The following is a 24,901-nucleotide window of genomic DNA, read 5'->3' as shown; positions in this document are numbered from 1 at the left end:
GTCAAGTTTCAGTGTCTATGAAGATGACGGAAGTGTGCCATCTTGCCCTGCCAGCTCTGGGATCAGAAGGCAAAGACCAAAAGTTTTCAAAGTTTTCAGATCATGACCTCATTTACACAATTGCAGTCCACAATCTGCCTTTGCTATGAGCGTGATTTCGTTGCATGGCTCCCCCCCTCCTCCTCTGGGAGCAGAGAGCAAAACTGTTTAAAGCCGCTTGTCCAAGGGGGGGGAGAAATCCCCCTCCCTCCAATCACACTTCTCCAAATCAAGTTGAAAGTTAATTCTAAAGAGCTGGCAATTATTATTATTTTTTCCTTCAGTCGAACAAGGGAACGGGGGGAAGTTTCCACCTCACCGCACAGCAGCTGCGTCCTTCAAATCTTGCTTTCTCCCAGCTGCCTCATCGCGAAGACGCCGCGGCGCCTCCCCTCTTGCCTCCCGGTGCCTGGGCGATGCGGGGAGCCCCCCCAGCCGCCGACACAGGTGGTCCCCCGCTACGCCGCCCCCTCGGCAGGAGCCCCTCCAGGGCGTCCTGTGCCCCCCGGATCAGTGGGGAGCCCACCAGGAGTGCGCGGGGCGAGCAAAGCTTGCCCGTCGCGATCCGCAGCCGGAACCGGAAGTCATAACATTTCTTTTCTGTACAACTGATCTTCTCCTTATTACCTGCATGTTGGATATATAGTCATCTTTTCTAAAGTATATAATCCAAAATTACAAGTATAAAACTATTACTCCCTAACATTTAGAAACCCTTCTAGTAATGCAGCCTAAAATTGCATTAATATATTTTTATATACTGTATACTATAATGGTTAATTAATTTTTGTGCTGCTTAAAATCAATTAGGTTTCTGAGATCTTTTTCATGTGCGTGAATATAACCTTGACTCCAGTGCTATGTGTTAGATCGGGTAAAGGAAAGGCACACTCAGGCTTAGGCAAAAACAGCTCTTTATTAAGTCAGTAGCAACTATGTACAATCCGGCGAAGGTTCAGTCTGACAGCAGCCCTTTTATAGGAAGCTGTCAGACCCTTCGACCAATCTCTGTTCCTGCCAGAACAGAGGACCTTGGTGGAAACCACTGTAACTCATTCTGTAACTAACACTATGATTGTACATTGCATTTATTTATGCTTTAATGAGATTAACAATCCAGAATTTGCTCTTCCAAACTTGCCTTCTATATTAGCAGTTTTGCATTTTTTATTAGTATCAGTTTTTCTGAAATCCAATGTATCAACTTGACCATGTTTAGCTTTGACCAGTAACCTATTAAATTTGTCAGGAAATATTAAAGGGATATTTCAGCTTGTGTCAGTTTGACATCAAGATAAACTAATTTTTCATAGGATTCACCTTCTTATGTTATTACATTCAGTGTAGCTATCTCATTCAGTGTAAATAGAAAGATACAGATAGATCTATATAGGCATTCTTCTTAAATAGAGCAGATGAGTGTACTGAAGCAAACAAATCATACTGAACTGTAGAATCAACTTAAATATATGAGCTTGTATAAATGCATACCAGTTTATGATGACAATGAGACAGAGCATCAAGGATCTCATCTACTATTCGATCTGAGAGAAACGAAGCAACTGTCAGCTTTACTTCACTATGCAAAAATGGAAAATGAGAATACAAAATATGAATTTACAGTAGAAAATGTATATTGCAGGTTATATTATGTATGCATTAGATAGATATCCTTGGTTGTCTCAAATATATAGGAATATTCAAATAACATATAAAAATTTCAAAAATAATTATCAATCTTAGAGAAGAGAAAAAGAATGTTGCATTAAGTCTCACCAAATGATATTGAGGTTTAAAACACAAGGGTGATCAATGAATGTAAGCTACAGCACATGATAAAACATATGCTACAATCACTTTAATAAATCTGATGCATTCACCTTTTTTTCAATTCATTTATTTCATTAAACTTTTTACAGCTGCCAACTCTAACAGAAGCTAGGCTGCTTATAAAATCTAAATATATTAAGGATTAAATCCTAAATATATTTCATTCCTCTTTTCATAGTCATTTATTTGTACAGGAAAATAAAGTACTGCTATATTATTATCACTCATTATTTTATGATTGCAAATTATTTTAATATACAATGAGCAAACAACCTAAACTGAATTGAATTACTTGCATTTACATCAGCAATAGCTTAAGTACTTCATTTTCTTGGTGAGATTCCGACTATTAAATTGGGGGGGGGGACGACGACGACACACAATTATCCATTTGTTTCAGTAGTAGTATTTAAATGAACAAAAAGCCATACTATGACCACATGGTACAAATACATGCAATTTACCCAGAAAAAATTATAACAACTCCTTGTTAATAAAAAGTGTTGTTTAGAATTAAACTCTCATGAATCCAGTTTGACTCTTAGTGAGTAATGGAAATATCTCTCCCTCTCATGACCTTTAGTATTTTAATTTGCTTTCAAAAAATCATAATTAAAAAATAAAATTATAATTAAGTTATACACTCACCTAATTTTATTAAGGATATCCATTCCCGACTGCTCCAAAAGGACATTTTTAACAAAGGTCCGAGGAATGGAAATTTTTTCAGTACATGCCTCAATCAAGTCTTGCCTTAGATGCGCTTTCTTAATTGCACTTGGACACAGGTTTTCAGCTGCATCTACCATTGACTCAAGCAGTGTCTGCAGGAGAAAGCAATGGGAAGCAAACTTAATTTTTCTTCTGCAGGAACCACAGAAGTATGTCATTTATAGGAGAGGAGGAGCCAATGTCACGACGAGACGACACACGATCTCAATGCTCTGAGATCGCTGTCGATACTTTTGCCCTGGGTGGTCCAAATAGACCTAAACTGTCCTGCAGAGACGGTGAACAAGAAGAATATGTCTTGCTGATCTCAGGGACATCGCAAAGCCCCTGATCGATCCAAGAGAAGTTCTTCAAGCCGGCAACAAAAAATCTAGCCATTAGGCTGATGAAGTTGGGGCGGCTCCAAAACGGAAGGATACAGAAAGAGAAAGTGTTTCTAGCTGGTGAGGAATTTTTACCGTTTTAAAAGAGACTGCCTATAAAAAACTTAAAACTAATTTAAATTGGAGAACAGAAGAAATAAGCGGCAGAATGAAATTTGGAATGGTTTTGGACAGTGGGTTATCTTACTTTTTAAATGCTATCATCATGGATGGAATTTATGCAAGCCTTTTAAAACGAATGGATTAAGTTTTCTTTTTCTATTTTTTTTTCTTTTATTATCCTTTGTAACTTATGGACTAAAATTCTCCTCTTTCATTATACTGTGAGTGTTCTTCTAACTCATTCAAGAATCTGATTTTTTAAAACTTGAAATACAAAAAAGATACGAAAAGAAACGAAGAAGATTGCAACAATAACACTGTTACTCGGAGGCTGGTGGTTTGTGTATTGGAAACAAAACTCTCTTACTTTTCTCACTGATTATCCTGGCTTGGCACTCCAAGGTCTCACTGTTTGTTTATAGAGAGTGATAAGAAGAAAAGCATACAGATGTCCCTTTGAAGTATATCTTTAACCAGAGAAAGGTGAAAATGAAACGTTATTGTGAATCTATGTTTAATCTTGTTAAAACCTTCCGAGCTAGAGCAGCAGTGTTTGTTAGCTGGAGATAATGGCACAATTTCAACAGCAGAAAGAAAATTTAAGTCTGCAAAAGATATTCTCAGAAATACAGAAATTATCAAACACATATGAGAGGATAGAGAAGAAGTTGGAAGACTTAGAATATCTAACAGTAAAATATGATGAAGAAGTTGGAGATGCTTATCAAATGGAAAAAGTGGTGGTTAAAATCCTAAAAATCAAAGAGGAAAATGAATATAAAGAAATTAAAATTGCTGATACCATTTATGGTGATTGGTTTGTCTCTAAAAATGGAAAGAGTGGAATACTGAAAGAGGAATTAAATGGAGGGGAAATTTACCCCAGATGGCAAGATACAAAAGAAGAAATAAATGATAACACCATCGACAATTAAAGATAAGCGGATTAAGGAAACAGAAGAAGGGCATCAAAATTACATGAGAGATTTTAAAAGCAAGGAGTTGCTAAGAGGAGTGTCAGGCCTGTAGTTATGTTCCTTTTAGGATCTTTGGCCTGCCACACTTTCTATTATTTTCCTATGCTGTTTCATTAGTGTAGTAGTTGGGAGGGGGAATAGAAAGGAGTAGAATTATGGAATGTTTTGTTGTCATTCTTTCTAGAAGCTCAAGGTCATCTTTTGTCTCCGCACCTTGACACCTGACCGGAAGCAGAGGGGTGTAGATGCCAGCGTGGAAAAAAAGGATTGGACCATGTGATGGATTATGGGTGTGGGGATAAGATCATGAACTTTCAACTGGGTGGAATTCCAGGAAGAAAATCAGAGTTGGAATTCCACAGATGTGCTAACATGCCTGTATGATTAAATTGGAACTTTAAGGATGATTCTGCCTTGGTTTCTGATTGATTTCATACATGGTATTTAGAACGCTGACAAGGAGTCCATACAAAGTTGATTAAGGAGATGATTAGAGGACTGACACCACAAATGGCAAAAGATATGAGACTCTTTTGCTACTGGAAAGATACAGGTTGATAGATGGAAGAGTATAATTTAAAACTAGTTAAACTTAGTGAAATTTAGTGACAATAGATATAGTTAAATAATTGATAATGATAATAATATATACAATGTATAGTGTTATGATAAGTAATAATTGGATATGAATATTGAATGGTACCCATGAAAGGAAGATTAGAAATCCTTTTGGATTATATATAAAGGTTAATAAAAAAGAACTAAGTTAGATACAGTTAAGTCTTGATTATTAGGGGGAAAATGTTATGATACAGGATATAGTCAAATAAAGGAGGGATAATGATAACAATGTATATATATGTATGGGTACAACATAAGGAAACAGGATGTAAATTGTAAACAGTGATTTGGAAAGGAGGATTAGAAAACTTTGTTATTAAATATTATGGATGTTTAGCTAGAATAGGATATAAGGATTCAGTGTTATTGGAGGATTTTAGAAATAGTAAATGAAATGCCAATATGTGGTTATGTATTAAATCTTGGTATATTTTATGATGGACGTTTAAACAATTATAGTGAAATGAAAATGGAGGTATGATGATGGTAACATGTGTAAATATCTGAGTTAAAATACTTGAGTTAATATGAATTATGTTTGTTGACTGTGGAAGAGATGCACGAATGTAAAGAAGGATGTGTTGTGTTTGTTTTGAAAATTAAAAATAAAAAAATATTAAAAAAAAGAAGTATGCCATTTATAACACCATGTGCACTGTGTTTTGAAATCCAAAATTACAAAACAAATTATAAAGACTGTTAAGAGAATTCAATAATATCCTTTAGTACTAAGTTTGTACTCAATTGGCTTGACAAGAGTGACTTCCCTTTATGAAAACTTAGAAGTTAGGGTGAAAAGCTATTCTAAAAATAGGAAGCAAAGTTATAAAGAACTGCTTATCAGATTCCTACAAAGAGCCAGGTGTGGTAGACTGAACTGAGAGACAAGATGAAATCTTAGTCTTCAAAAATATAGACCTAGAGGCTTTATTAAGATAGACAAGGAAATGTTGGAAAATTGCACATGTTGTGACAGAAATTGCCCAAATACAAGTTAGGGCCAGCATAATGGGCAGCACCTGACCTTGTCTAGCACCTTGGACAATAAAAACTGGCATCATATCTTAACCATCTTGAATGGGTAAGCAGGACCCACCAGACTCCTAGAAATGGTATACAAGTTTCAATCTATGGGCTTAGGTCTCTATGGTAATAATAAACCCATCAAAGGATAGGTAACTTTCAATTGGGTGTGTTTTGAAGTTACAATTCACCATATTGTCATCACATTTGAAAGTCTATTGCACATTAGAGGTGACAGCTTTACAATAAAAAGCTTGGTCAACTTTGTGATAATCCTATTGGGACCAATATTTTTATCCTTTTTCTTCAGGGGCAGAATTTAAAGCAGGAAAAATGTGCTTTTATTATTTATCTTTTAAAGCAGGCGTTTCCCACCTGAGGCTCATGGGCCACGTGCGGCCCTGGACAGCTAGTAATGCAGCAGCACAAGATTATAAACTTTTAACATTACATGTAGTCCTTGACTTACAACTGCAATTGAGCCCAAAAGTTCTGTTGCTAAGTGAGATGGTAGTTAAGTGACTTTTACCCAATTTTATGATCTTTCTTGCCATAGTTGTTCAGTGAATCACTGCAGTTGTTAACATGGTTGTTAAATGACTCTGGCTTCCCCATTGATTTTGCTTGTCAGAAGGTCATAAAAGGTTATCACATGACCTTGGGACGCTGCAATTGTTGCAAATATGAGTCAGTTGTCAAGTGTCTGAATTTTGATGTGACCATGAGGATGCTGCAAAGGTTGTAAGTGCAAAAAACAGTGATAAGTCACTTTTTCCGTGTCATTGTAACTTCAAATAGTCACTAAATGAATGGTTGTAAGTCGAGAACTACTTGTATTACACGATTTATATAAATTAACTATATTTTATATGAAAGATAATTCCTCTTCACTCAATGGGCCCCAAGTAAGCCAAAAGATTGGACAACCATATTTTAAAGGGAATTTTTGTTGTTGTTGAGTGAGAGGTTAGGTTTAAAGAAGAAAAATAGGTGCATTAAACTACCAGAATCTTAAGACATTTTGTTCTCTTTCGTTTTTTTAATTACTAAAATGTAAATAAATTGTGCTGCCAAATTTCTATGGTATAACCTTGGAGCAGCAGGGTTGGCTATGATGTTCTGCATTTAGCCTACAGGTTATCCATGACAGATAAAGGAAAACTATGTTGGTTCCCTTCCTCTTTAGAATACTCCCCACATTTCATTTTAGGATAAATCCTAATTTAGGATTTTTTACTCATTAATACCTTGAGCTGATCATCAACAACCTTTGTAACTTCCCCAGCCATAGATTCTAGGATCTCCTGAATTGGATTGGATAATGAACCATTTGCTCCTGCCCATGAAGCTCCACCAAGATGATACAGGTTTGGTAATAACTGTAAAAAATACACATAACAGAGCTACTATTAATATCTACCATGGCTTAACTGAACAAGCACAGATTTAATGTACTTGTTTAAATTCTGAAAACTTTAGAAGTAGAAGTTTTAATAGTATTACTTATTCTAATGGCATTAGAACCCTAGCATTATAAATATCTGCGATCTCTTACTGTTTTAGAATTCTTAGCATCCTTCATGAGTCTTTCAGCTGATTTCAAATCCTCTTGTATTGTGTCAATTCCACAATTTCTTAAAGAGTTGAGATGATCTTGTACTTTGACACATATTCTGTCTATCATCTACACAAGAATAAAATGGGAAAGGAAAGAAATATGAACACACACATAGAAAAAGGAGATAAAGCTAACAGATACAATAACAATGAATAAATCTCTTAGATGCCTTGGGAGATTGCACATTCAAATATATAACCAAATAATATATGTTCACGTATTTATGAGGTTCTGACTTCTTTCTACTACTTCTTGTTATTCATTACAGAGAAATATTACAGGACCTATTTTTTGAAATATATAACATGATTCCCTCATGATTCCTCCCATTTCCATAGAGTTGAGGGTCTTTTGGCAGTCCAGGGAAGTAGCAGAGAAGGCTACCTGGGGAAATCTATAAGAATTGCCGTTATCCTATGTTATTTATGGGATGCCTTTTCAAAATGCAAACCTCTCCTGTGAATGGAAGGGCACCTCTGAATCCAACCACTGAAAATTTTATTAATCATAAAAAGAGTAAACAACTGGTACCTGTTGTGTCGTGCTAGTAACTATGCTCTGCTGTAGTCTGTATGCTTGCTCTTGTAGATATTTTCGGGTCTCATGATTTCGAAGCAAATAATTTTCTATCTAAGAGCAGAAATTAAAGTCAGATACAAGCCTGGATCTTAAAAATTAAGTGAGAAAAGCATGTTAATATAGAAATAGTGCTTAACATAAAATCATATAGCTTGCATAATCAAAAGTAGATTCCACTGAATTCAGTAATTCTGATTTCAAAGTCATCAGTATTGGACTACAGCCTTAGTTTTTCTTCAAGGACTGAAACTCAATTCTTGGTATATTATTTTATAATGTTAGCTGAAATCAATGCAACTTATATTATATCACTTATTTCAGATTAATTATCAAAACTTAATTATATCAACAAAAGATATTATTTTCCAGAAAGAATACACAGTGATCTGCTTAATGCTAGAATGTTCCGAGGAACTTAGCAAGATCAAAGCAAAAAACCGCATGTGTTTATAATTTTGTCACTGCTTCTATTCTCACTTTCCATGCCTAATTTAGAAGAAACACATCTCCATTATCATGGTGATTCTTCATTATCTGTTCCTAAGTGTAGGTGAGTGTGGGCTTCAGCAAGACAATTCGAGAATTTGTTTCAGCAGTCATGAAAATCCAACTTTGTTTTCATTTGTCCACTTCAATTTATAAGTAGGAGATGATCAGGCTCAGCCTGAGGGAGGGGTCAAACACATCATAAGTCACGAGTCCCTGCATGCCTGCAAGAGATTGAAGCCCAGTCTACCTTAAATGCATTTCTTATCTCTGCTCATTTCCTTTGACTGTTAGTTGGTCTTAAGCTTGCAATAAATATTTATACTCATTTGAACTGCCTGAATCTCCTGATTTCCCCTGCACTTGACATATATCAATAAACGTAGGAAATACCTTTTGAAGTGCCTCTTCTGTTTTCTCAGGATTTGTTTTAAGTGCTTGTGAAGCATCATTCACAGGTATAGGCATGAATCTTAAGGTATAGTTCCTTTTAAAAAATGTAAACAAAAAAATTAGATGCACAAAAGAAATAATTACTTAGCATGTTCTTGTATGTATTCTTATCCTTTTGCTGTATATGTATACATATGATAATCAGCTTGTGTTTTATCTTTTGTCACATTAAAATACAATTGAATCAAAGTTATAATGAAATGCTGTAAACTCAAAAATCAATGCTCCATTTAAATATCTTTATAACCTTCCCTTTGTCTTTCAGGCAAGAATCTCCCCCAAATTTAGGTTCAGAATTACAGTTCTCTGAGAGAGATTGGCTTGAGAGGCAATGGCTTGAGGTCACCCAGTGGGCCCGTGATTGACTTGGGATTGGAACTTGAATCTTCCAAATCCAAATTCAATACTGGCTCTTGCTGTAGTACTACTGAAATGTGCTATAGCTTTACCACTAAACTATTTAACTTTAGGCTTTTAATACCAATATAATCTGAAAATGAAATTGCTGAAAAATATTTTAAAGTGGAGGTAATTTAAAACAATGATTAACTCATTTTAAAAATTGGGTTATATTAAATTAGTTAGACTAGTTGATTTTTTTGTGGTTTAACTTGAAAATGCACCCTTGTTTAAATAAGACTTCACATAAGCTACTAAAGGAGTAGCTATCCAACCAATATACCCTTGGAAAGTGCCTTTTGAACATTTCCATCATAGCATTCAAGTGTATTTCTCAGTATATATTTGATGCATTTTGCTCTGGTAATATAACGATCAATAGATCATATTTTATTGAATAAAGTAACCAGCATGAGATGGCAATGCTCTTTGTTTTCTTTACACTGTTGTATAGATGTCTATAAGAAGAATACAGTTTTAAAAACCCAATATCAGTGATTTTGATATTACAGGTGAAACTCAAAAAATTAGAATATCGTGCAAAAGTTCATTGATTTCAGTAATGCAACTTAAAAGGTGAAACTAATATATGACTCATTACATACAAAGCAGGACAGTTCAAGCTATGATTTGTCATAATTGTGATGATTATGGCTTACAGCTCATGAAAACCCCAAATCCACAATCTCAGAAAATTAGAATATCACATGCAATCAATAAAACAAGGATTGTACATAGAACAATATCAGACCTCTGAAAAGTATAAGCATGCATACATACTCAGTACTTGGTTTGGGCCCCTTTTGCAGCAATTACTACCTCAATGCGGCGTAGAATGGAAGCTATCAGTCTGTGGCACCGCTGAGGTGTTATAGAAAACCAGGATGTTTCAATAGCGGCCTTCAGCTCTTCTGCATTGTTCGGTCTCATGTCTGTCATCTTTTTCTTGGCAATGCCCCATAGATTCTCTATGGCAGCGATGGCGAACCTTTTTTGGCTCGCGTGCCACAAGTGGGGGGAGCGCAGGGGGGTCGTGTGCGGGCGTGCCGCACCCATAATGCAATGCATGACCTCCCAGTGCGCATGCATGCACTACAGGCGTGACCCCCCCATTTTTACATGCTTTTTTTACCCTCCCCAGGCTCCAGAGGCTTTATAGGAGCCTGGGGAGGGCGAAAAGAGCCTCCCCCGCCCCCCCAGGAGGCCCTCCGGAGGCTTCAGAAACCATCTGGAGGCTTCCCTGAAGCCTTCGGAACGCTTAAAATGACCCTCCGAGCAAACCGGAAATGACTTCCGGTTTGCACGGAGGGTCGTTTTAAGCGCTCCGAAGGTTTCAGGGACTGTCCGCATGCGCGCTGGCCAGCTGACAGGGCAGCGCCTCGCGTTCCCTGACAAATGGTTCCGCGTGCCACCTGTGGCACGCGTGCCATATGTTCGCCATCACTGCTCTATGGGGTTCAGGTCAGGCGAGTTTGCTGGCCAATCAAGCACAGTAATCCCACAGTCATTGAACCAGGTTTTGGTGTTTTTGGCAGTGTGGGCAGGTGCCAAGTCCTGCTGGAAAATGAAGTCAGCATCCCCATAAAGCTCGTCTGCAGAAGGAAGCATGAAGTGCTCCAAAATCTCCTGGTAGATGGCTGCGTTGACCCTGGACTTAATGAAGCATAGTGGACCAACACCAGCAGATGACATTGCTCCCCAAATCAACACAGACTGTGGAAACTTCACACTGGACTTCAAGCATCTTGCAGTGTGTGCCTCTCCATTCTTCCTCCATACTCTGGGTCCTTGGTTTCCAAATGAGATGCAAAAGTTGCTCTCATCAGAAAAGAGGACTTTGGACCACTGAGCAACAGATCAGATCTGTTTTTCTTTAGCCCAGGTATGACGCTTCTGATGTTGTTTGTTGTTCAGGAGCGGCTTGGCAAGAGGAATACGACATTTGAAGCCCATGTCCAGGATCCGTCTGTGTGTGGTGGCTCTTGATGCACTGACTCTAGCCTCAGTCCACTCCTTGTGAAAGTCCCCAACACTTTTGAGTGGCCTTTACCTGACAATCCTCTCCAGGCTGCAGTCATCCCTGCTGCTTGTGCACCTTTTTCTCCCACACTTTTCGCTTCCACATAACCTTCTACTAATGTGCTTTGATACAGCACTTTGAGAACATCCAATTTCTTTTGCAATTACCTTTTGAGGCTTTCCCTCCTTATGGAGGGTGTCAATGATAGTTTTCTGCACAACTGTCAGGTCAGCAGTCTTTCCCATGATTGTGATTCCTACTGAACCAGACTGAGAGACCATTTAAAGGCTCAGGAACCCTTTGCAGGTGTTATGGCTTAATTATCTGATTAGAGTGGGACACTTTGAGCCTAGAATATTGCACCTTTTCACAATACTCTAATTTTCTGAGAGTGTGGATTTGGGGTTTTCATGAGGTGTAAGCCATAATCATCACAATTATGACAAATCACAGCTTGAACTATCTTGCTTTGCATGTAATGAGTCTATTTCATATATTAGTTTCACCTTTTAAGTTGCATTACTGAAATAAATGAACTTTTGCAGGATATTCTAATTTTTCGAGTTTCACCTGTACAAATGAAATGGTTATTGTTCTTATTTGTTGTTAGGAATGGGTAATATTATTTCTACAGATAATGCTTCTTATTTTAAGAACAGAATAATGAGCAATGTACATAATTTTGCTGGGATATATGTTAAAGAATATGTTTTAATTAAAGTTAAATCTATATTGTATGAAAGGCAGCCATTTATTCCAACATCGACAGTGGGTGACAATTTCCCAGTTTAGCACTTTAATAAATAATGAGTTCCAGCAATGGCTCTAGTACTAGAAGTGAACAATGAGGACTATAACTAGAGCTACACTAGAGCTGTCATCTTCATAAAATCATAGCTACCAACATTTCCGCTTTCTGTCATTCATTCTCAGCTCCTTTTTTATTTATCTTGGCAGGTCAAAGGAAAAGATCAAGCTTTGAAACAGGATGCTAATGAGCTTTTTCTCTCAGCAAGATGTATGTTGTCAGACTGTAAAGTGATTCCCCCCCTCCTTAAGTCAGCCATTGTCCTGTGTAGATTAAATGCTTTGATAAATAAATTGGGACTAGGTTTTAATTTTAAATTCACAAAATTGGCAAATTTACTTTAGGATTAAAAATGTTATTTATTGATACAGGTAGTTCTGCATCGGTAAGTAATGTTTTTAATAACAGTAGTTGGTACCAGAATATCTGTCACTAAGCAGTGTGGTTGTAATGTATGATTTCACATGACTGCATCACTAAACGACAGCAATCCTGTTAGTCACCATTGCTGTTGTTGAGTGAATCTCACTGGTCATTAGGCAACGTCCCATCTGATCCAAGCTGCTCCTGCTTTATTTATTTATTTATTTAATTAAATTTCTAGACCGCCCCCTCTCCCCAATTCCCCCCCCAAGCCTTGATTCCCCCCCCAAGCCTTGAGCCTGGGCAAGGTAAGGGACTGCACCCTCTTGAACTCCCACCTGCTCACCTATCTCCCCCTTATCTCTATCCTTTTGACCACCCTGCACAGTGGCACCTCTAGGCAGTGGTGGCACTTGACTGAAATAGAGGCCAGTTACCCAAACAACACAGCACAAAGTCCAAGCCGCCTTATGTACTGCCAACTCTGCTGTCCCCAGTCAATCTTCACTGTCTTCTTCCTCCTACTGCTGGTGAGTCTGGTCCGATGTGAGGCAACTGTTGTTTATGCCAGGCCTTTTTCCTGAGGCTGAATGCATCTTTTTCCAAATGGTATGTGACCTTCTTGTGAGATTCCAGAAGGTGTCAGAAGCCTGCTCACCATTTGGAAAAGGGTACGTGTGGTCTCAGGAAGAAGGCCTATTGCAGCTAGCAGCTTCCTTGTGTAGGGCCAAGCTGGGTGTGCCTTGTATGTAGCAGGAGGAAGAAGACAGCAAAAGGTCTTCTTGGTGGTAATTTCATAACATGAATTATCATGGGTTCAAAACTATTCTATCTACATTTGAGGGAATTCTAACAGAGAGCCACATAGAACTTACTTTTCCAGTGCCACAGCTATATCCTGGAATCCCTGAGCAGTGATGTTGTTTTTGTCCCATATAACAGTTCTGTATGAAAACAGAAATTATGGATTAACTGATGAAAATGTTGAAAACAACCGCACATGCATTAATGTTACACAACTATTTGCAATATCTGAGTTGGGAGAAATATTGCAATAAAAAGTAAAAAAAAAATTCTAATGAAAGCATAATATTGAGTTAAAATAAAGAGGTAACAAAAAATCCCAAAAGTAATAAAAACCAACAAGGATGATTATCATTATAAACATCTCTGGAAACCAAAGAGATGCCAAAACAAATTACTCGCTTAAAAATAAGCAGTGTTTGGTCCTGGTGCGCCTCAAAAGGAAAAGCTTTCTATAAAACTCAAAAAGCTCCTGAACTTAGAAGATACTTGATGGGCTTCATTTGATGAGAGGACGCCAAGTGTCTTTTCTTGTGATAAATACTGTACTGAGATCACACAAACTGGAGAAAGTAATCCTTTACTCATTCATTCTCCAAACACAAACCTGCTCAAGTGATTATTGGTAATGGTGTCCAAAATTAAATTAGTTGTTATAGTGGATAGGCACAAATAATCCTCAAACTCATTATTTTCTTATACATAGGAAAACAGAGGAGTAAATGGCCAGGGTTTAAAACTTTTCTGTGTTGGTCTATTCAAATTTACCTTAACTAAGCAATATTTCTCCTTCTACAATCCAAATAAAATTATGAGGCCATGACTGCAAAACCAATCCGAGGTAGATCTTTTGAGTGGAAGGGGAAATGAAAACCAAAAGTAGTTGCTAAGCACTAAATCACAATTTATTTTTTTCCAAACTGGAGTATCATGTGCACTGTTTCAACTAGCAATTAGAAAACAAACACAGGGTTTTGACAAGAGTCTGGATTCTTGGAATATAAATTAACTAAAAGTTAAAGTACTGCATTTTAAAAAAGCAATTGTATTGATTTCATTGGTGTTTTATGTGTTATTTTATTGCTGTGAATCCTTACGTAAGCAGAAAAGCAGGACATATATATTGAGTGATAATTATGATGGCAATTATGGTAATATAGATATTCAATACCTGAGTTTGGTGTTTATCTGAAGAGCCTTTGCAAGCATCTTTGCACTCATGTCGCCCATAGCATTTCCACTAATGTCAATTTTTGTAAGGGATGTATTGCTGCCCAATGCATTGATAATGATAGTAATCTCTGTTTTCAGTTTAGAATCTGCTAGAGAGAGAGACTGCAAAGGCTGGGAAATAAGCAGATAAAATAACTTTTTAAAATCTCTTTTCAAAATCTCAGATCAATTGAAAAAAGAATCCAATTAGATGTGCATGAAATCCCCAATAATGTCCAACAAATAATATAAAAATAAAATAGAGAACAAGGAGTCAAGAAAAAATAGTCACTATAATATTGTGTTAGATTATATATAAAACACAGACCTGTTTAACTTGATGAATTGCAGTGTGTTCCCAAAGTATTTGTTATAATAAATATGTCACATTTGAATTGTTATGAGGACTTTTAAAATAATTAATTAATAATTAAGATCACCTTTATCTTGACGTTAGCAAGCTTAATCTCATAGGCAGCTTATATGACTACATTGTTCAGCCCCAATTATGTGTGGATTGCAACAACAGAAGTCTTATTCGCAAGCTTTATGAATGAATGAACCCAGATCAAAAAGAACAAATATAATTCCTCTTTATTTAGGTCTGAAAATAACTCATTAACCATTCTTTTAAAAAACATGTTTAAATGCTGCAGTCTTGCTCTTATTCCCAAACCATACCCTGAGGCGTTGTAACTTTTATTTTTCTAATCTGGTGTTTTAATAATGTCTGCTTTTTTCTCCAAAGCAAGCATTGCTGTTAGCAAAATTTTCATGGTTTTGGCAGCAACCAAGCTGATTCCCAAAAGGCTGGAATATAATACCCAGTTACAAGCCGCTACCTATTTTCTAGTTGCTGATTTTCTTCTATGGCTATTTTAGTTTGTGTAATTGTAATAGGAGAAAAGACATAGCAGCATCTAACTGTATATCACTGGAGACAGAAGTAGACCAGGACTTGTCTAAAGTGATGGTTGCGAGAGGCTGAGAGAAAGGCTGCCTCAGAAAGACACTGGACTACTGTTTCTTCCAGCATCACTGTCTCCTATAGTGACCCACTTGTCAAACGATGCTTAATATGCAGGGCAAGGTGTGTGTGTGTGTATGTGTATGTGTGTGTGTGTCTTTATTATTTTTATAAACAACAACTGGTGAACATATCCAATACTCCTTCCTCCTCCTATTTTCCTCATAACAACCTAGGAGGTGATTTGAGCTGAGAGAGAGTGGCTGGCCCAAGCCCAGGCTTATAGCGAACTAAAACTCACAGTCTCCAGGTTTGTGGTCTAGTGCCTTAACCACTAGACCAGGGGTTGCCAACCTTAAACACTCAAAGAGCCACAAAGGTCCTAACCGGAAGCCCCCCGTTCAGCTTTGGAGCCGACCGGAAGTCTGGTTTCCCCACCATAGAGTCTCCTCCTAGTGTGGCATCCTTTTTTCCTCTACCTGTCCTAACTGAAAGCCCTATCAATTGTGGAGCCGATCGGTGACAGGGAGCTGCAGCAGAGGGGTGAAAGAGCCACATGCGGCTCCAGAGCCGTGGGTTGCCTACCACTGCACTAGACCAAAACTGCTTTTCTGAAACCCTTTGGAGAATGGAGAGGGCATTTATTGCCTCACAGATATTTATAAGATGAATAAAGGTCTCCCCAAAAAGCTGTACCATGGCTATAAGTAATGGACAATAGCTCTCTAAAATGAGCTGCCTGATGCACTTTTTATTCTATGCAGGCTTGACAGGCAGGTTGCACCAAAATTGCAAGAACATTACTTATATTTAAAGGTCCTGACACACGGCTAAGCACACTGCTTTAGTTGTCCATCAAAAACAGTGTCCTCCCCAATTGTAGCCCCAATCCATGAGAAATTGGAAGGTGTTTTTCCACTGTCACAGAAATCTAGCAATCAGTGCATCTTAATCTGCTATGACATTACCACTAACTTCCTTGTTACTAATAGAATAAAAACCAGCTATGAAGACAAAGAAAATTAAAAAAATTATGCTGATATATTTAATAATGTTTCATGCACTGAAGGAAAGCACACTAGACTGGTTGCCTAGATGTGTTTTAAATGTGGCAGGACGCACTGCTTACTGCATAATAACAAATGTCTAAAAATCCAGTGCAAATACTGAAAAGGGCAACAGTAATAAAGAGTGGTTCCTTTTTCCCCAAACATCACATGCCATAGTAATACAACTAAATTGGCACCTAATTAAAAAAAAAACAGGATTGTTGCAGGTTTTTCTGATAACTTAAAGAAAGAATACTACCTCTTGCTGTCTCCATGCAACCTTTAAATCAGTTATTAGAAACTAACTTGGAACATTATGCAAATTAGAAACCCAGTGGATTGTAACTGTATAACTGAAATGCCTATACTTGATACAGAAATGCAGACATTGTAGTTTAAATGACAGCAACATTCATTTGCCTAATCTCTAAATGCTTCTTGGTACATAATTTAGAAAGGATTAGCTTCAGATTGCTATGGTATTTGGAAATGATAGAAGTTTTACTGAGATGCTTTCAAAATAAAGTACTAAGAGGTTCCTCTTTCAATGAGTGCAGCAGAATGTGTTTACTGCACATGGCAAAGCACATTTAAACATGAAAAAAACATGAGTAGAAAATGTAGATTTCACTCTCATTATTTAAAGTGTATTTGTGATCAGTTTTGACCCCCCCCCCCCAATATTACATAGATCTTCCAATATGTGCTCTTTTTTTTCTACGATCCTGCATGTCTATTTTTTAACAGGTTTTCTCTGCTTCTATATATCTCTGGACATTAATGCTGACTGATCCACATTTGCTATCCTGAAAGATCACCATAGCCTCCATTATCTGGTTCTCTTTCCCCAACAACAGGATTAGTTACCCTGGTCACCTACAGATTAATTGAGTTTAAATCATAGAAGGTATTTATTTGGGCCTTGAACATATTCTCTGATCATATTGATTTGATAAATTAGAGAAGAGTGCTAGAAGTTAAAAATGACTGTTTCTGGGGAAGAACTAAAATCAAAATCAGTATACTGCACATCTAAATAAATATTATTTGGATTAGGAATATTACTGCTTAAATAAATTAACAAATGAACACTGGTATCATTAGTACAGATGCAGCACATGGCTGGAGGAAAAATGTAGCATTTCAGAATGAAAGGATTCCACCACAACGTTTGTATTACATCTACCTAATAATAAAACTACCTCTCATATCAAATCTTTAAAGGCTCATCACAAGACAGCTATATGCACATTATTGTTCACATTAATCTATAAAGTGTATATAATAAGCTTTTAGTTTATTCAAGATTGTATATCACAGTTGATGGGTACTGTGACCCATCAACTGTAGGTCACAGTACCTACTGTACTGTGTAGGTACTGTATCTACATTATCTGTATCTATATCCTATCTTTTTTTAAAAATAAATAACTAAAAGGTGGAGAACACATATAATACTCCTGCCTCCTCATCTGCATTGGCTCAAATCAATTTTATCACAAACTAAATCTTATCTGACATGCATTTTGATTATCAGCAATCAGGGGCTAAATAACAAAATTCTTCTCACATATCAGGCAACAAATAAACCCATTTAATGACAACAAATAAACCCAAAAAATGAAGTATTGGTTGATGTTGCAAGTTAAAAGGAAGGACAGGAATATTTAAACATTATTTTCTATTAACCTTCAAAGACTGTTATGCTACATAAAATAAAATATAGATTCTTAAAATGTTATATATTAAAATAATACCTTTTAGAACAACCATCTTCCTATTTTTATATAAATTTGAAATGATAAATTCATATGAGCAATATTTTTACATAATTTGATAGTTTAATAAAACTCAGTGATATGCTATGATTCCTTAGATGACATTAAATAATAAAAATACTTACTGAATCTTCATCTTGAATCATCTGTACTAAATTATCAAGTACAGGAGACAGGTTTCTGAAGAAGGCAGTAAGCAAGAGAAAAAAGTGAAATTGCTTACTTGTCTTATATTTTTGATTTTTTTTAAATAAAAAAATAAAAATAAAAATCTTACTTGGATTTCATGTTGTTAAAATTTTTGCCCAAGGCCAAGTGTCTTATTGATCGATTTTTACTAAGCCAGATTATAAGTGTTGAAAGATCAGACTCTAGGCCTGTTAAGAATTAGTTTGAAATATAAAATTAAAATAATGTTTCAAAATAAAGTACTTTTTTCAAATAAATTTGAATTAACCGTACTAAAATTAGATCATATGACCCTGTTTCCAATAGTAAAGTTGTTTGTTGATACCCAGTAGATTAACAGACAAAAAGGGAGTTGGAAGCCATTAAGCTGCTGAACTACAACATCTCTGTATTCGAGTCCAACTGATTTCAATGAGATTCTTGATCCAGGAGGACAAATTTGAACCTCTATATCAGTGATGGCTAACCTTTTTGTTGTTGCATGCCAAAAGAGCAAACGTGTGCCAAAAGCGCACATGTGCACATGCACGTACGCACCCATAATACAATGCGTATGCGACACCCCACACCCCCATGTACATGGCTTCCCCGTGCCCTGTTTTGGGCCTAGTAGGCCTCCCTGCAGCCTCTGGGACCAAAAACGGCCCACAGGGGGAGGGGGGAACCCCCGTACATTTGTGTGTGATCCTCCCTGCCCCCGCACATGTGTGCATGTCTCCCGCAAGCGCCCCAGCCCCCTCACATGCGAGACCCAAAAATCAGCTGGCTGGTGGGAGGTGTGTGCGTGTTTGTGTGCAGAGAGGGCTCTGCGTGCCACCTGTGGCACATGTGCCATAGGTTCGCCATCATGGCTCTATACCATTTCTTTCTAAGATGTACCGGATTACACTAGGTATTTATATAGTATGCTTAATCATAACATATTCACTATTAGGAAATAGACAATTTAATTCCATATACATACCATATTTTTCGGAGTATAAGATGCACCGGAGTATAAGACACACCAAGATTTTGAAGAGACAAATTTAAAAAAAAATGTTTTTGCACTCTGCAGACCTCCCAAAAACGGCCCGTTTTTTTTTCCAAAAATGGGCATGAATAGCCTTTAGAAGCCTTGTAGAGTGCTCCTGGGAAAAACGAGCAAAAAATGGCCCATTTTTTTGCTCATTTCTGCCCTCCCCAGCCCCCAGGAGTACTCTGAAAGCCTCCTAAAGGCTATGCATGGTCATTTTGGTGAGGGGGGGTGGGGTTTTGGGAGGCAAAAAATGCAGTATTCAGTGTATAAGATGCACCCAGATTTTCAGCCTCTTTTTTGAGGGAAAAAGGTGCGTCTTATACTCTGAAAAATACGGTAGTTTCTAAACTGTCCCATGAGCAGCCAGAGTTTGCCTAAAAATTATCCATTGTGATTTATGGTATTTAGTTTATATTGAACTAGTGCACCAAGATATTATTATCCTGCATTTTGACAAACTCTTTTAACTGTTATGTAAACCACAAAAGGTTTTATCAACTAGAACCATTTTGCTTGATGCCAATACAATTACTTTGTATGATTTGTATTCTTTAAACAATTTTCTCTCTGTACAGTACTTGAATCACTGTGAATATGCTACCTTACCATTGTCTGAAATATCAAGGCTGGCAATGTTATGAATTTCTGCTATGCATCCTTCTAAAACCTGCGCACCAGCTGATCTTAGCTGGAGGAAAAAAAGAAAATGTTAGATAATTTAGCAGCTAAACAATGGGGAACAACTGGTGGAAATATTACAAATATGTTTCAGTAGTTCATATGTCTAGTGATTGTTAATATGTGGTTTAACCCATTTGACGTTAAATAAGGCACATATATTACAAATTATAAACACAATTAAATAAACAAATTAAAAATTGTCCTCTTAAGTAATATCCTTTTTAAAGAAAGTTTATAACCGCTCCCATAGAAATTCCAATGGTCTCCTGATCCAAACAACATTCAGGTTTGTGTCTACATACCAATTCCCAAGGTTTTAAAATCTCTTTAATCAAGATTTAATTATACTCTACATGACGCTTGGCCACCAAGCTGCTGACTTGACACTTAGCCAATTGAAACAACAAAAAGAGAGCAAGTAGAGCCATACAATATTGCAGTTACCTCTGAAGTGCAAATACAAGTCTGTACTTCACTGAAGAAAATAAAAGCCTCTCTTGTATTAGGAAATATCAGTGTTCATGAGACCACCATCAGAAGAACTGAGAACAACCATGGTGTGCATGTGCATGGCAGGGTTGCAAGGAGAAAGCTAGTACTCTCCCAAAAGAACATTGCTGCCAGTCTACAGTTTGCAAAAGGCCATGTGAATAAGCCAGATGGCTATTGGAAGGATTTGGATGAATGAGACCAAAACAGAACTTTTGGCTTGAATATAAAATGTTATGTTCGGCAAAAGGCAAACAATGCATTCCAGCATAATAACTTTGCCCCATCTATGAAACATGGTGATGGCAGTTTCATGATTTGGGCTTGCTTTGCTGCCTCTGGACCAAGACAGCTGATCATCATTAACAGATGTATGAATTCTGAATTGTACCAGCAAATTCTATAGGAAAAAGTCAGGGAATCTAGGCAGGAATTGGAGTTCAAGAAAATGTGGGTCATGCAACAAGGCAGTGACCCAAAACACACAAATTATACTACTAAATAATGGTTAAAGCGGGAGAAAGTTAATGCTTTAGAATGGCCAAGTCAAAGTCCTGATCTTAATCCCATAGAAATGTTGTGGAAGGACCTAAAGCAGGCACTTTGTGCAAGGAAGCCCACCAACTTCTCTGAGCTGAAGCTGCTCTGGAAGGAGGAATGTGCTAACATGCTAGTGTGCGGACCTGATCAATAGTTACAGAAATGTTTAGTTCAATGTTCCAGTTATGGCCAAAAAGGGCTATAGCAGTTACTGAAAGTAACGGTTCACATACTTTTGCCACACTCAAACATTAGCTTGTATAATTTTCCTCATTGAATAAATGAACAAGTGTAATGTTTCTGACTAATTTAGTTGGATTTTATTTACCAATCTTTAGGTGTTGTGTGTGAAAAGAAGATCACATTTTAGGCTATTTTATGTAGAAATATTGAAAATTCAATAACTTTTAATCACCACTGCACTCTTTAACTTCCCAGCTGTTTCCCATTTCTCTGATCTTGAAAAAACTATGCAGGGTTAGATATGATAAGTACTTGGATGAGAGATCACAGGAAATCTAAGGACTGCTGATTAAATAAATAAGGTGCCAATGCATAGTTAGATTAAGATACTATCTTCTACCTAGAAAGGATAGGATGAAGATTGAGAACAACCAATTCCAAATGTCACTCTTTCATAATTTAGATTAACAACAAACACTACAAAAGTTGTTGCAGATTCTTTGGAATTATAATGATGTTTTCTGCAAAAAAAATAATTCCATTTTGGAATATTAAACAATGAAAGCCTGTCATTTTTAAATAAATAAAACTGTACATGTGCATTTGGGAATTCCCAGCCTAGTAGGGACAAAGGGAGTTTAAAAATTGCTATATTTTCCAGTTTTATCACAGGAAATAGCTGGCAGTAAGTATAAGTATTCTTTTGACCATAACTGTTTTTTGACCATTTCACTCTAAACCTGTTATGCTGTGGTCAAATATCAGCATCCAGATATTTATCAGCTAAAGGCATGGAAGAAAAAACTGTGTAATGGATAGGCAGGAAGTGTGATGCTTAAGGGTAAATCATTAAGAGGCTGGTAGTTAAGCCATGATGTGTACTTACACAGTGACCAAGCTAATGGAAGCAGAAAGAAAGAAAGGAAAAATGTTAGCCCTGAGCAACTAAAATATTTTATATATTAAAATCAACAATATACAAAGGAATGAAGCTTTGGTTCAGAGTTAGTATGCTAGATGTTTGTTGCTGGATATATTCGAGATGATTTTGTTTGCACATTTCAGTGATAAAATCTTGAGAGTCTGGACAGAGAAGTCTGAGCTGCTGTACTTTCTGTTTGATATGCATGCAATCCTCGATAAGGAACAGATTCATATCAATAAATAAGTGTATTTTGTCATTTTATCTGAGGAAACTAACTGCATCTGTGATAAAAAAGTAAGGTTTCAGAATAGCCTAAAGAGACTTTACACTTAAGAATACAAGAAACACAACAGATTTATGCTGGCCAATAATTGCAAGAAAGATTTTGATTTCAAACAAAACAGAGAACGTTTTAAGTTTTAAACACCTAATTATTTTTTTAGTGCAGACTTACCCGTGGAATCAAATTTCCCATCTGAATCTTTCCTATTCCAGAACAGAGTGCCATGTCTTGTCGCTGTTCATGCACGCACTTGTATCAAAGACACTCAGGTTTTGCAAATTCAATGTACTTTTAAAGACTACTTATTACTTTTTAAGCATGATGACATGTACAAAGTATAAGGATCATATATCTAAGGAGGGCAATATTATTTTGACATGGATGGCGTTTGTAAATGTTTCCTACCTCACAGTTACTCAGATCTAGAAACACCTCCTTCAAATTCTGATTACAAGCAAGGCCAAGTAAGAGAGCTCTGAAAAATAAATTGGAATTATATGGAATACCGCTATAAAGTTTACTGAATCAGCAAATCACAGAAGTCATTTCAATTATATTGCTGTTCTTTAACAATGTAGTCATTTGGTGCATTATCCCTTATTTAGACTCTGAAAGGGATATGCTAGATAAATTATGCTTTTTCAGGACAAACCATGCTATAGAGAGCTAGAGAGCTTCAAGTGCACAGGATCTCCAGCTTCACTGGGCACCTGAGGTTTCTTCTTTATTTTGTGGTTTGAAAATTGAGGAGCATACTAAGCAAAGTCTCACATGTGGTAAACAAATGCCATGGAAACATCATTCTGCAATGTCTCTAATCTTCTAAATAATGCCAAAACATTTTGTTATTAATTTTATCAAAGTGTATTACACTTAAACTGTTAAGTACAAAAATATCCAAATACTTCTAAGCAACTTAGAATATAAGATGGAAAAATTGCTATAGTTTATAATTCATAAAGCAAAAATAAAAAGATAGGCATGTCAACCCATAGCCCTGGACAACTAATAATGTGGCCCTACAAATCGTCAATTTTGAATATTATTATGTGATTTGTATACATTAAATTTATTATATATTTTATAGACAGCCCAAGACAATATCTGTTTACTCAATGAAGCCTAGGCAAGCCAAAAGATTGGACATCCATGTTGTAAAGTATTCCACAGGATTTTTTCAATCTGAATTAAAGTTTTTTTGTTAGACAAATGGTATAATGCAGGGGTGTCAAACTTGTGGCATGCTGGCCACGCCCACCCTCAGTTTAGCGAAGGAGGGAAAGTTGTGATATGTCACGTGACAATGTGACACTATGAATTTGACACCCCTGGAATAATGTATTAAGTTGTCATATTCAAGTCTAAATATAGGACTGCATAGATGTTAACCCTTTCTCCTACACATGAGTGAAGATTGGACATCAAGTCAAGTCAAAGCAAATTCATACTGAATATTTCACTTCTGACATTTACTCCATGTGAGAGCCAAATAGCTATTCTTAAACTCACAAAACATATGGGTTTTCCTAACTACAGTAAGGTTTTGATAAAATATTTTCCCAATGAAATAAAACAAAGTCTTGAAAGAAAAAAAGCTTGCTTACTTTAGAGGCTCAGGTGCAAGTTTAGTTCCTGAAAGATTGATTTGCATTAAAGCAAGTGAACTGCTGAAAAATTGCTTGAAGGATGGGGGAATTTCTTTGCTCTTTCTTTGAAGAAGATTTAAAAAAAAACAGGTCATATTCCATAAGCTCAAAAGACCTTCAAAGCCAGCATAAGAATCCATAGTTATATAGCAATTATACATAAGAGAAATTAAAGAACTACATATATTTTATATGATTCTTGAATAACACTCATTAACCACTTTTAATAGCAGTAGCAATAGCACTTAGACTTATAAACAGTGCTGCTTCACAGTGCTTTACAGCCCTCTCTAAGCAGTTTACAGAGACAGCATATTGCCCTCAACAATCTGGGTCCTCATTTTACCGATCTCTGAAGGATGGAAGGCTGAGTCAATCTTGAGCCTGGTGAGATTCGAACTGCCAAATTGCAGTCAGATGGCAGTCAGCAGAAGTAGCCTGCAGCACTACATTCTAAGCACTGTGCCTCCACCGTTCTTACCTGGATCAATGATCATAGTTGGATGAATGAACTGAAAACAAACTTAAACTACAACTTTCCACATAGCCTTTTGACTCTTCACTATGTATAAACACTGCATGACATGCTTGCCATATCAGTGTAGGAAATTAATATATTTGAAAAGATTCAAGTTGATGAATTTCAACTAGGTAACATTATCAGTATTGTTCATAGCACTGATGATGTTACCTAGTTTGATAAA

General features: G+C 36.7%; 1 protein-coding gene across 2 annotated transcripts in view; it reads right to left on the bottom strand.

The window, feature by feature from the left end:
• Positions 1–24,901, bottom strand: part of CARMIL1 (capping protein regulator and myosin 1 linker 1) — a 162,444-nt gene that overhangs the window by 42,191 nt on the left and 95,352 nt on the right. For both annotated transcript variants that reach the window (XM_081950267.1, XM_081950268.1), the window contains exons 16-28: positions 24,156–24,260; positions 22,957–23,026; positions 20,057–20,138; positions 18,521–18,620; positions 18,369–18,423; positions 14,409–14,581; positions 13,309–13,377; positions 8,784–8,877; positions 7,857–7,955; positions 7,263–7,391; positions 6,955–7,086; positions 2,518–2,693; positions 1,531–1,618 (exon numbers count right to left, since the gene is read on the bottom strand). In XM_081950267.1, coding sequence (XP_081806393.1) covers positions 1,531–1,618; positions 2,518–2,693; positions 6,955–7,086; positions 7,263–7,391; positions 7,857–7,955; positions 8,784–8,877; positions 13,309–13,377; positions 14,409–14,581; positions 18,369–18,423; positions 18,521–18,620; positions 20,057–20,138; positions 22,957–23,026; positions 24,156–24,260 — 1,372 coding nt within the window. The remainder of the gene's footprint in view (positions 1–1,530; positions 1,619–2,517; positions 2,694–6,954; positions 7,087–7,262; positions 7,392–7,856; positions 7,956–8,783; positions 8,878–13,308; positions 13,378–14,408; positions 14,582–18,368; positions 18,424–18,520; positions 18,621–20,056; positions 20,139–22,956; positions 23,027–24,155; positions 24,261–24,901) is intronic.

The sequence above is a fragment of the Natrix helvetica genome (genome assembly GCF_964273705.1).
Source record: "Natrix helvetica genome assembly, chromosome: 4".
NCBI classification, from domain to species: domain Eukaryota; kingdom Metazoa; phylum Chordata; class Lepidosauria; order Squamata; family Natricidae; genus Natrix; species Natrix helvetica.
Note: the sequence above shows the minus strand (reverse complement) of the source record. Positions and strands in the feature narration are given on the sequence as shown.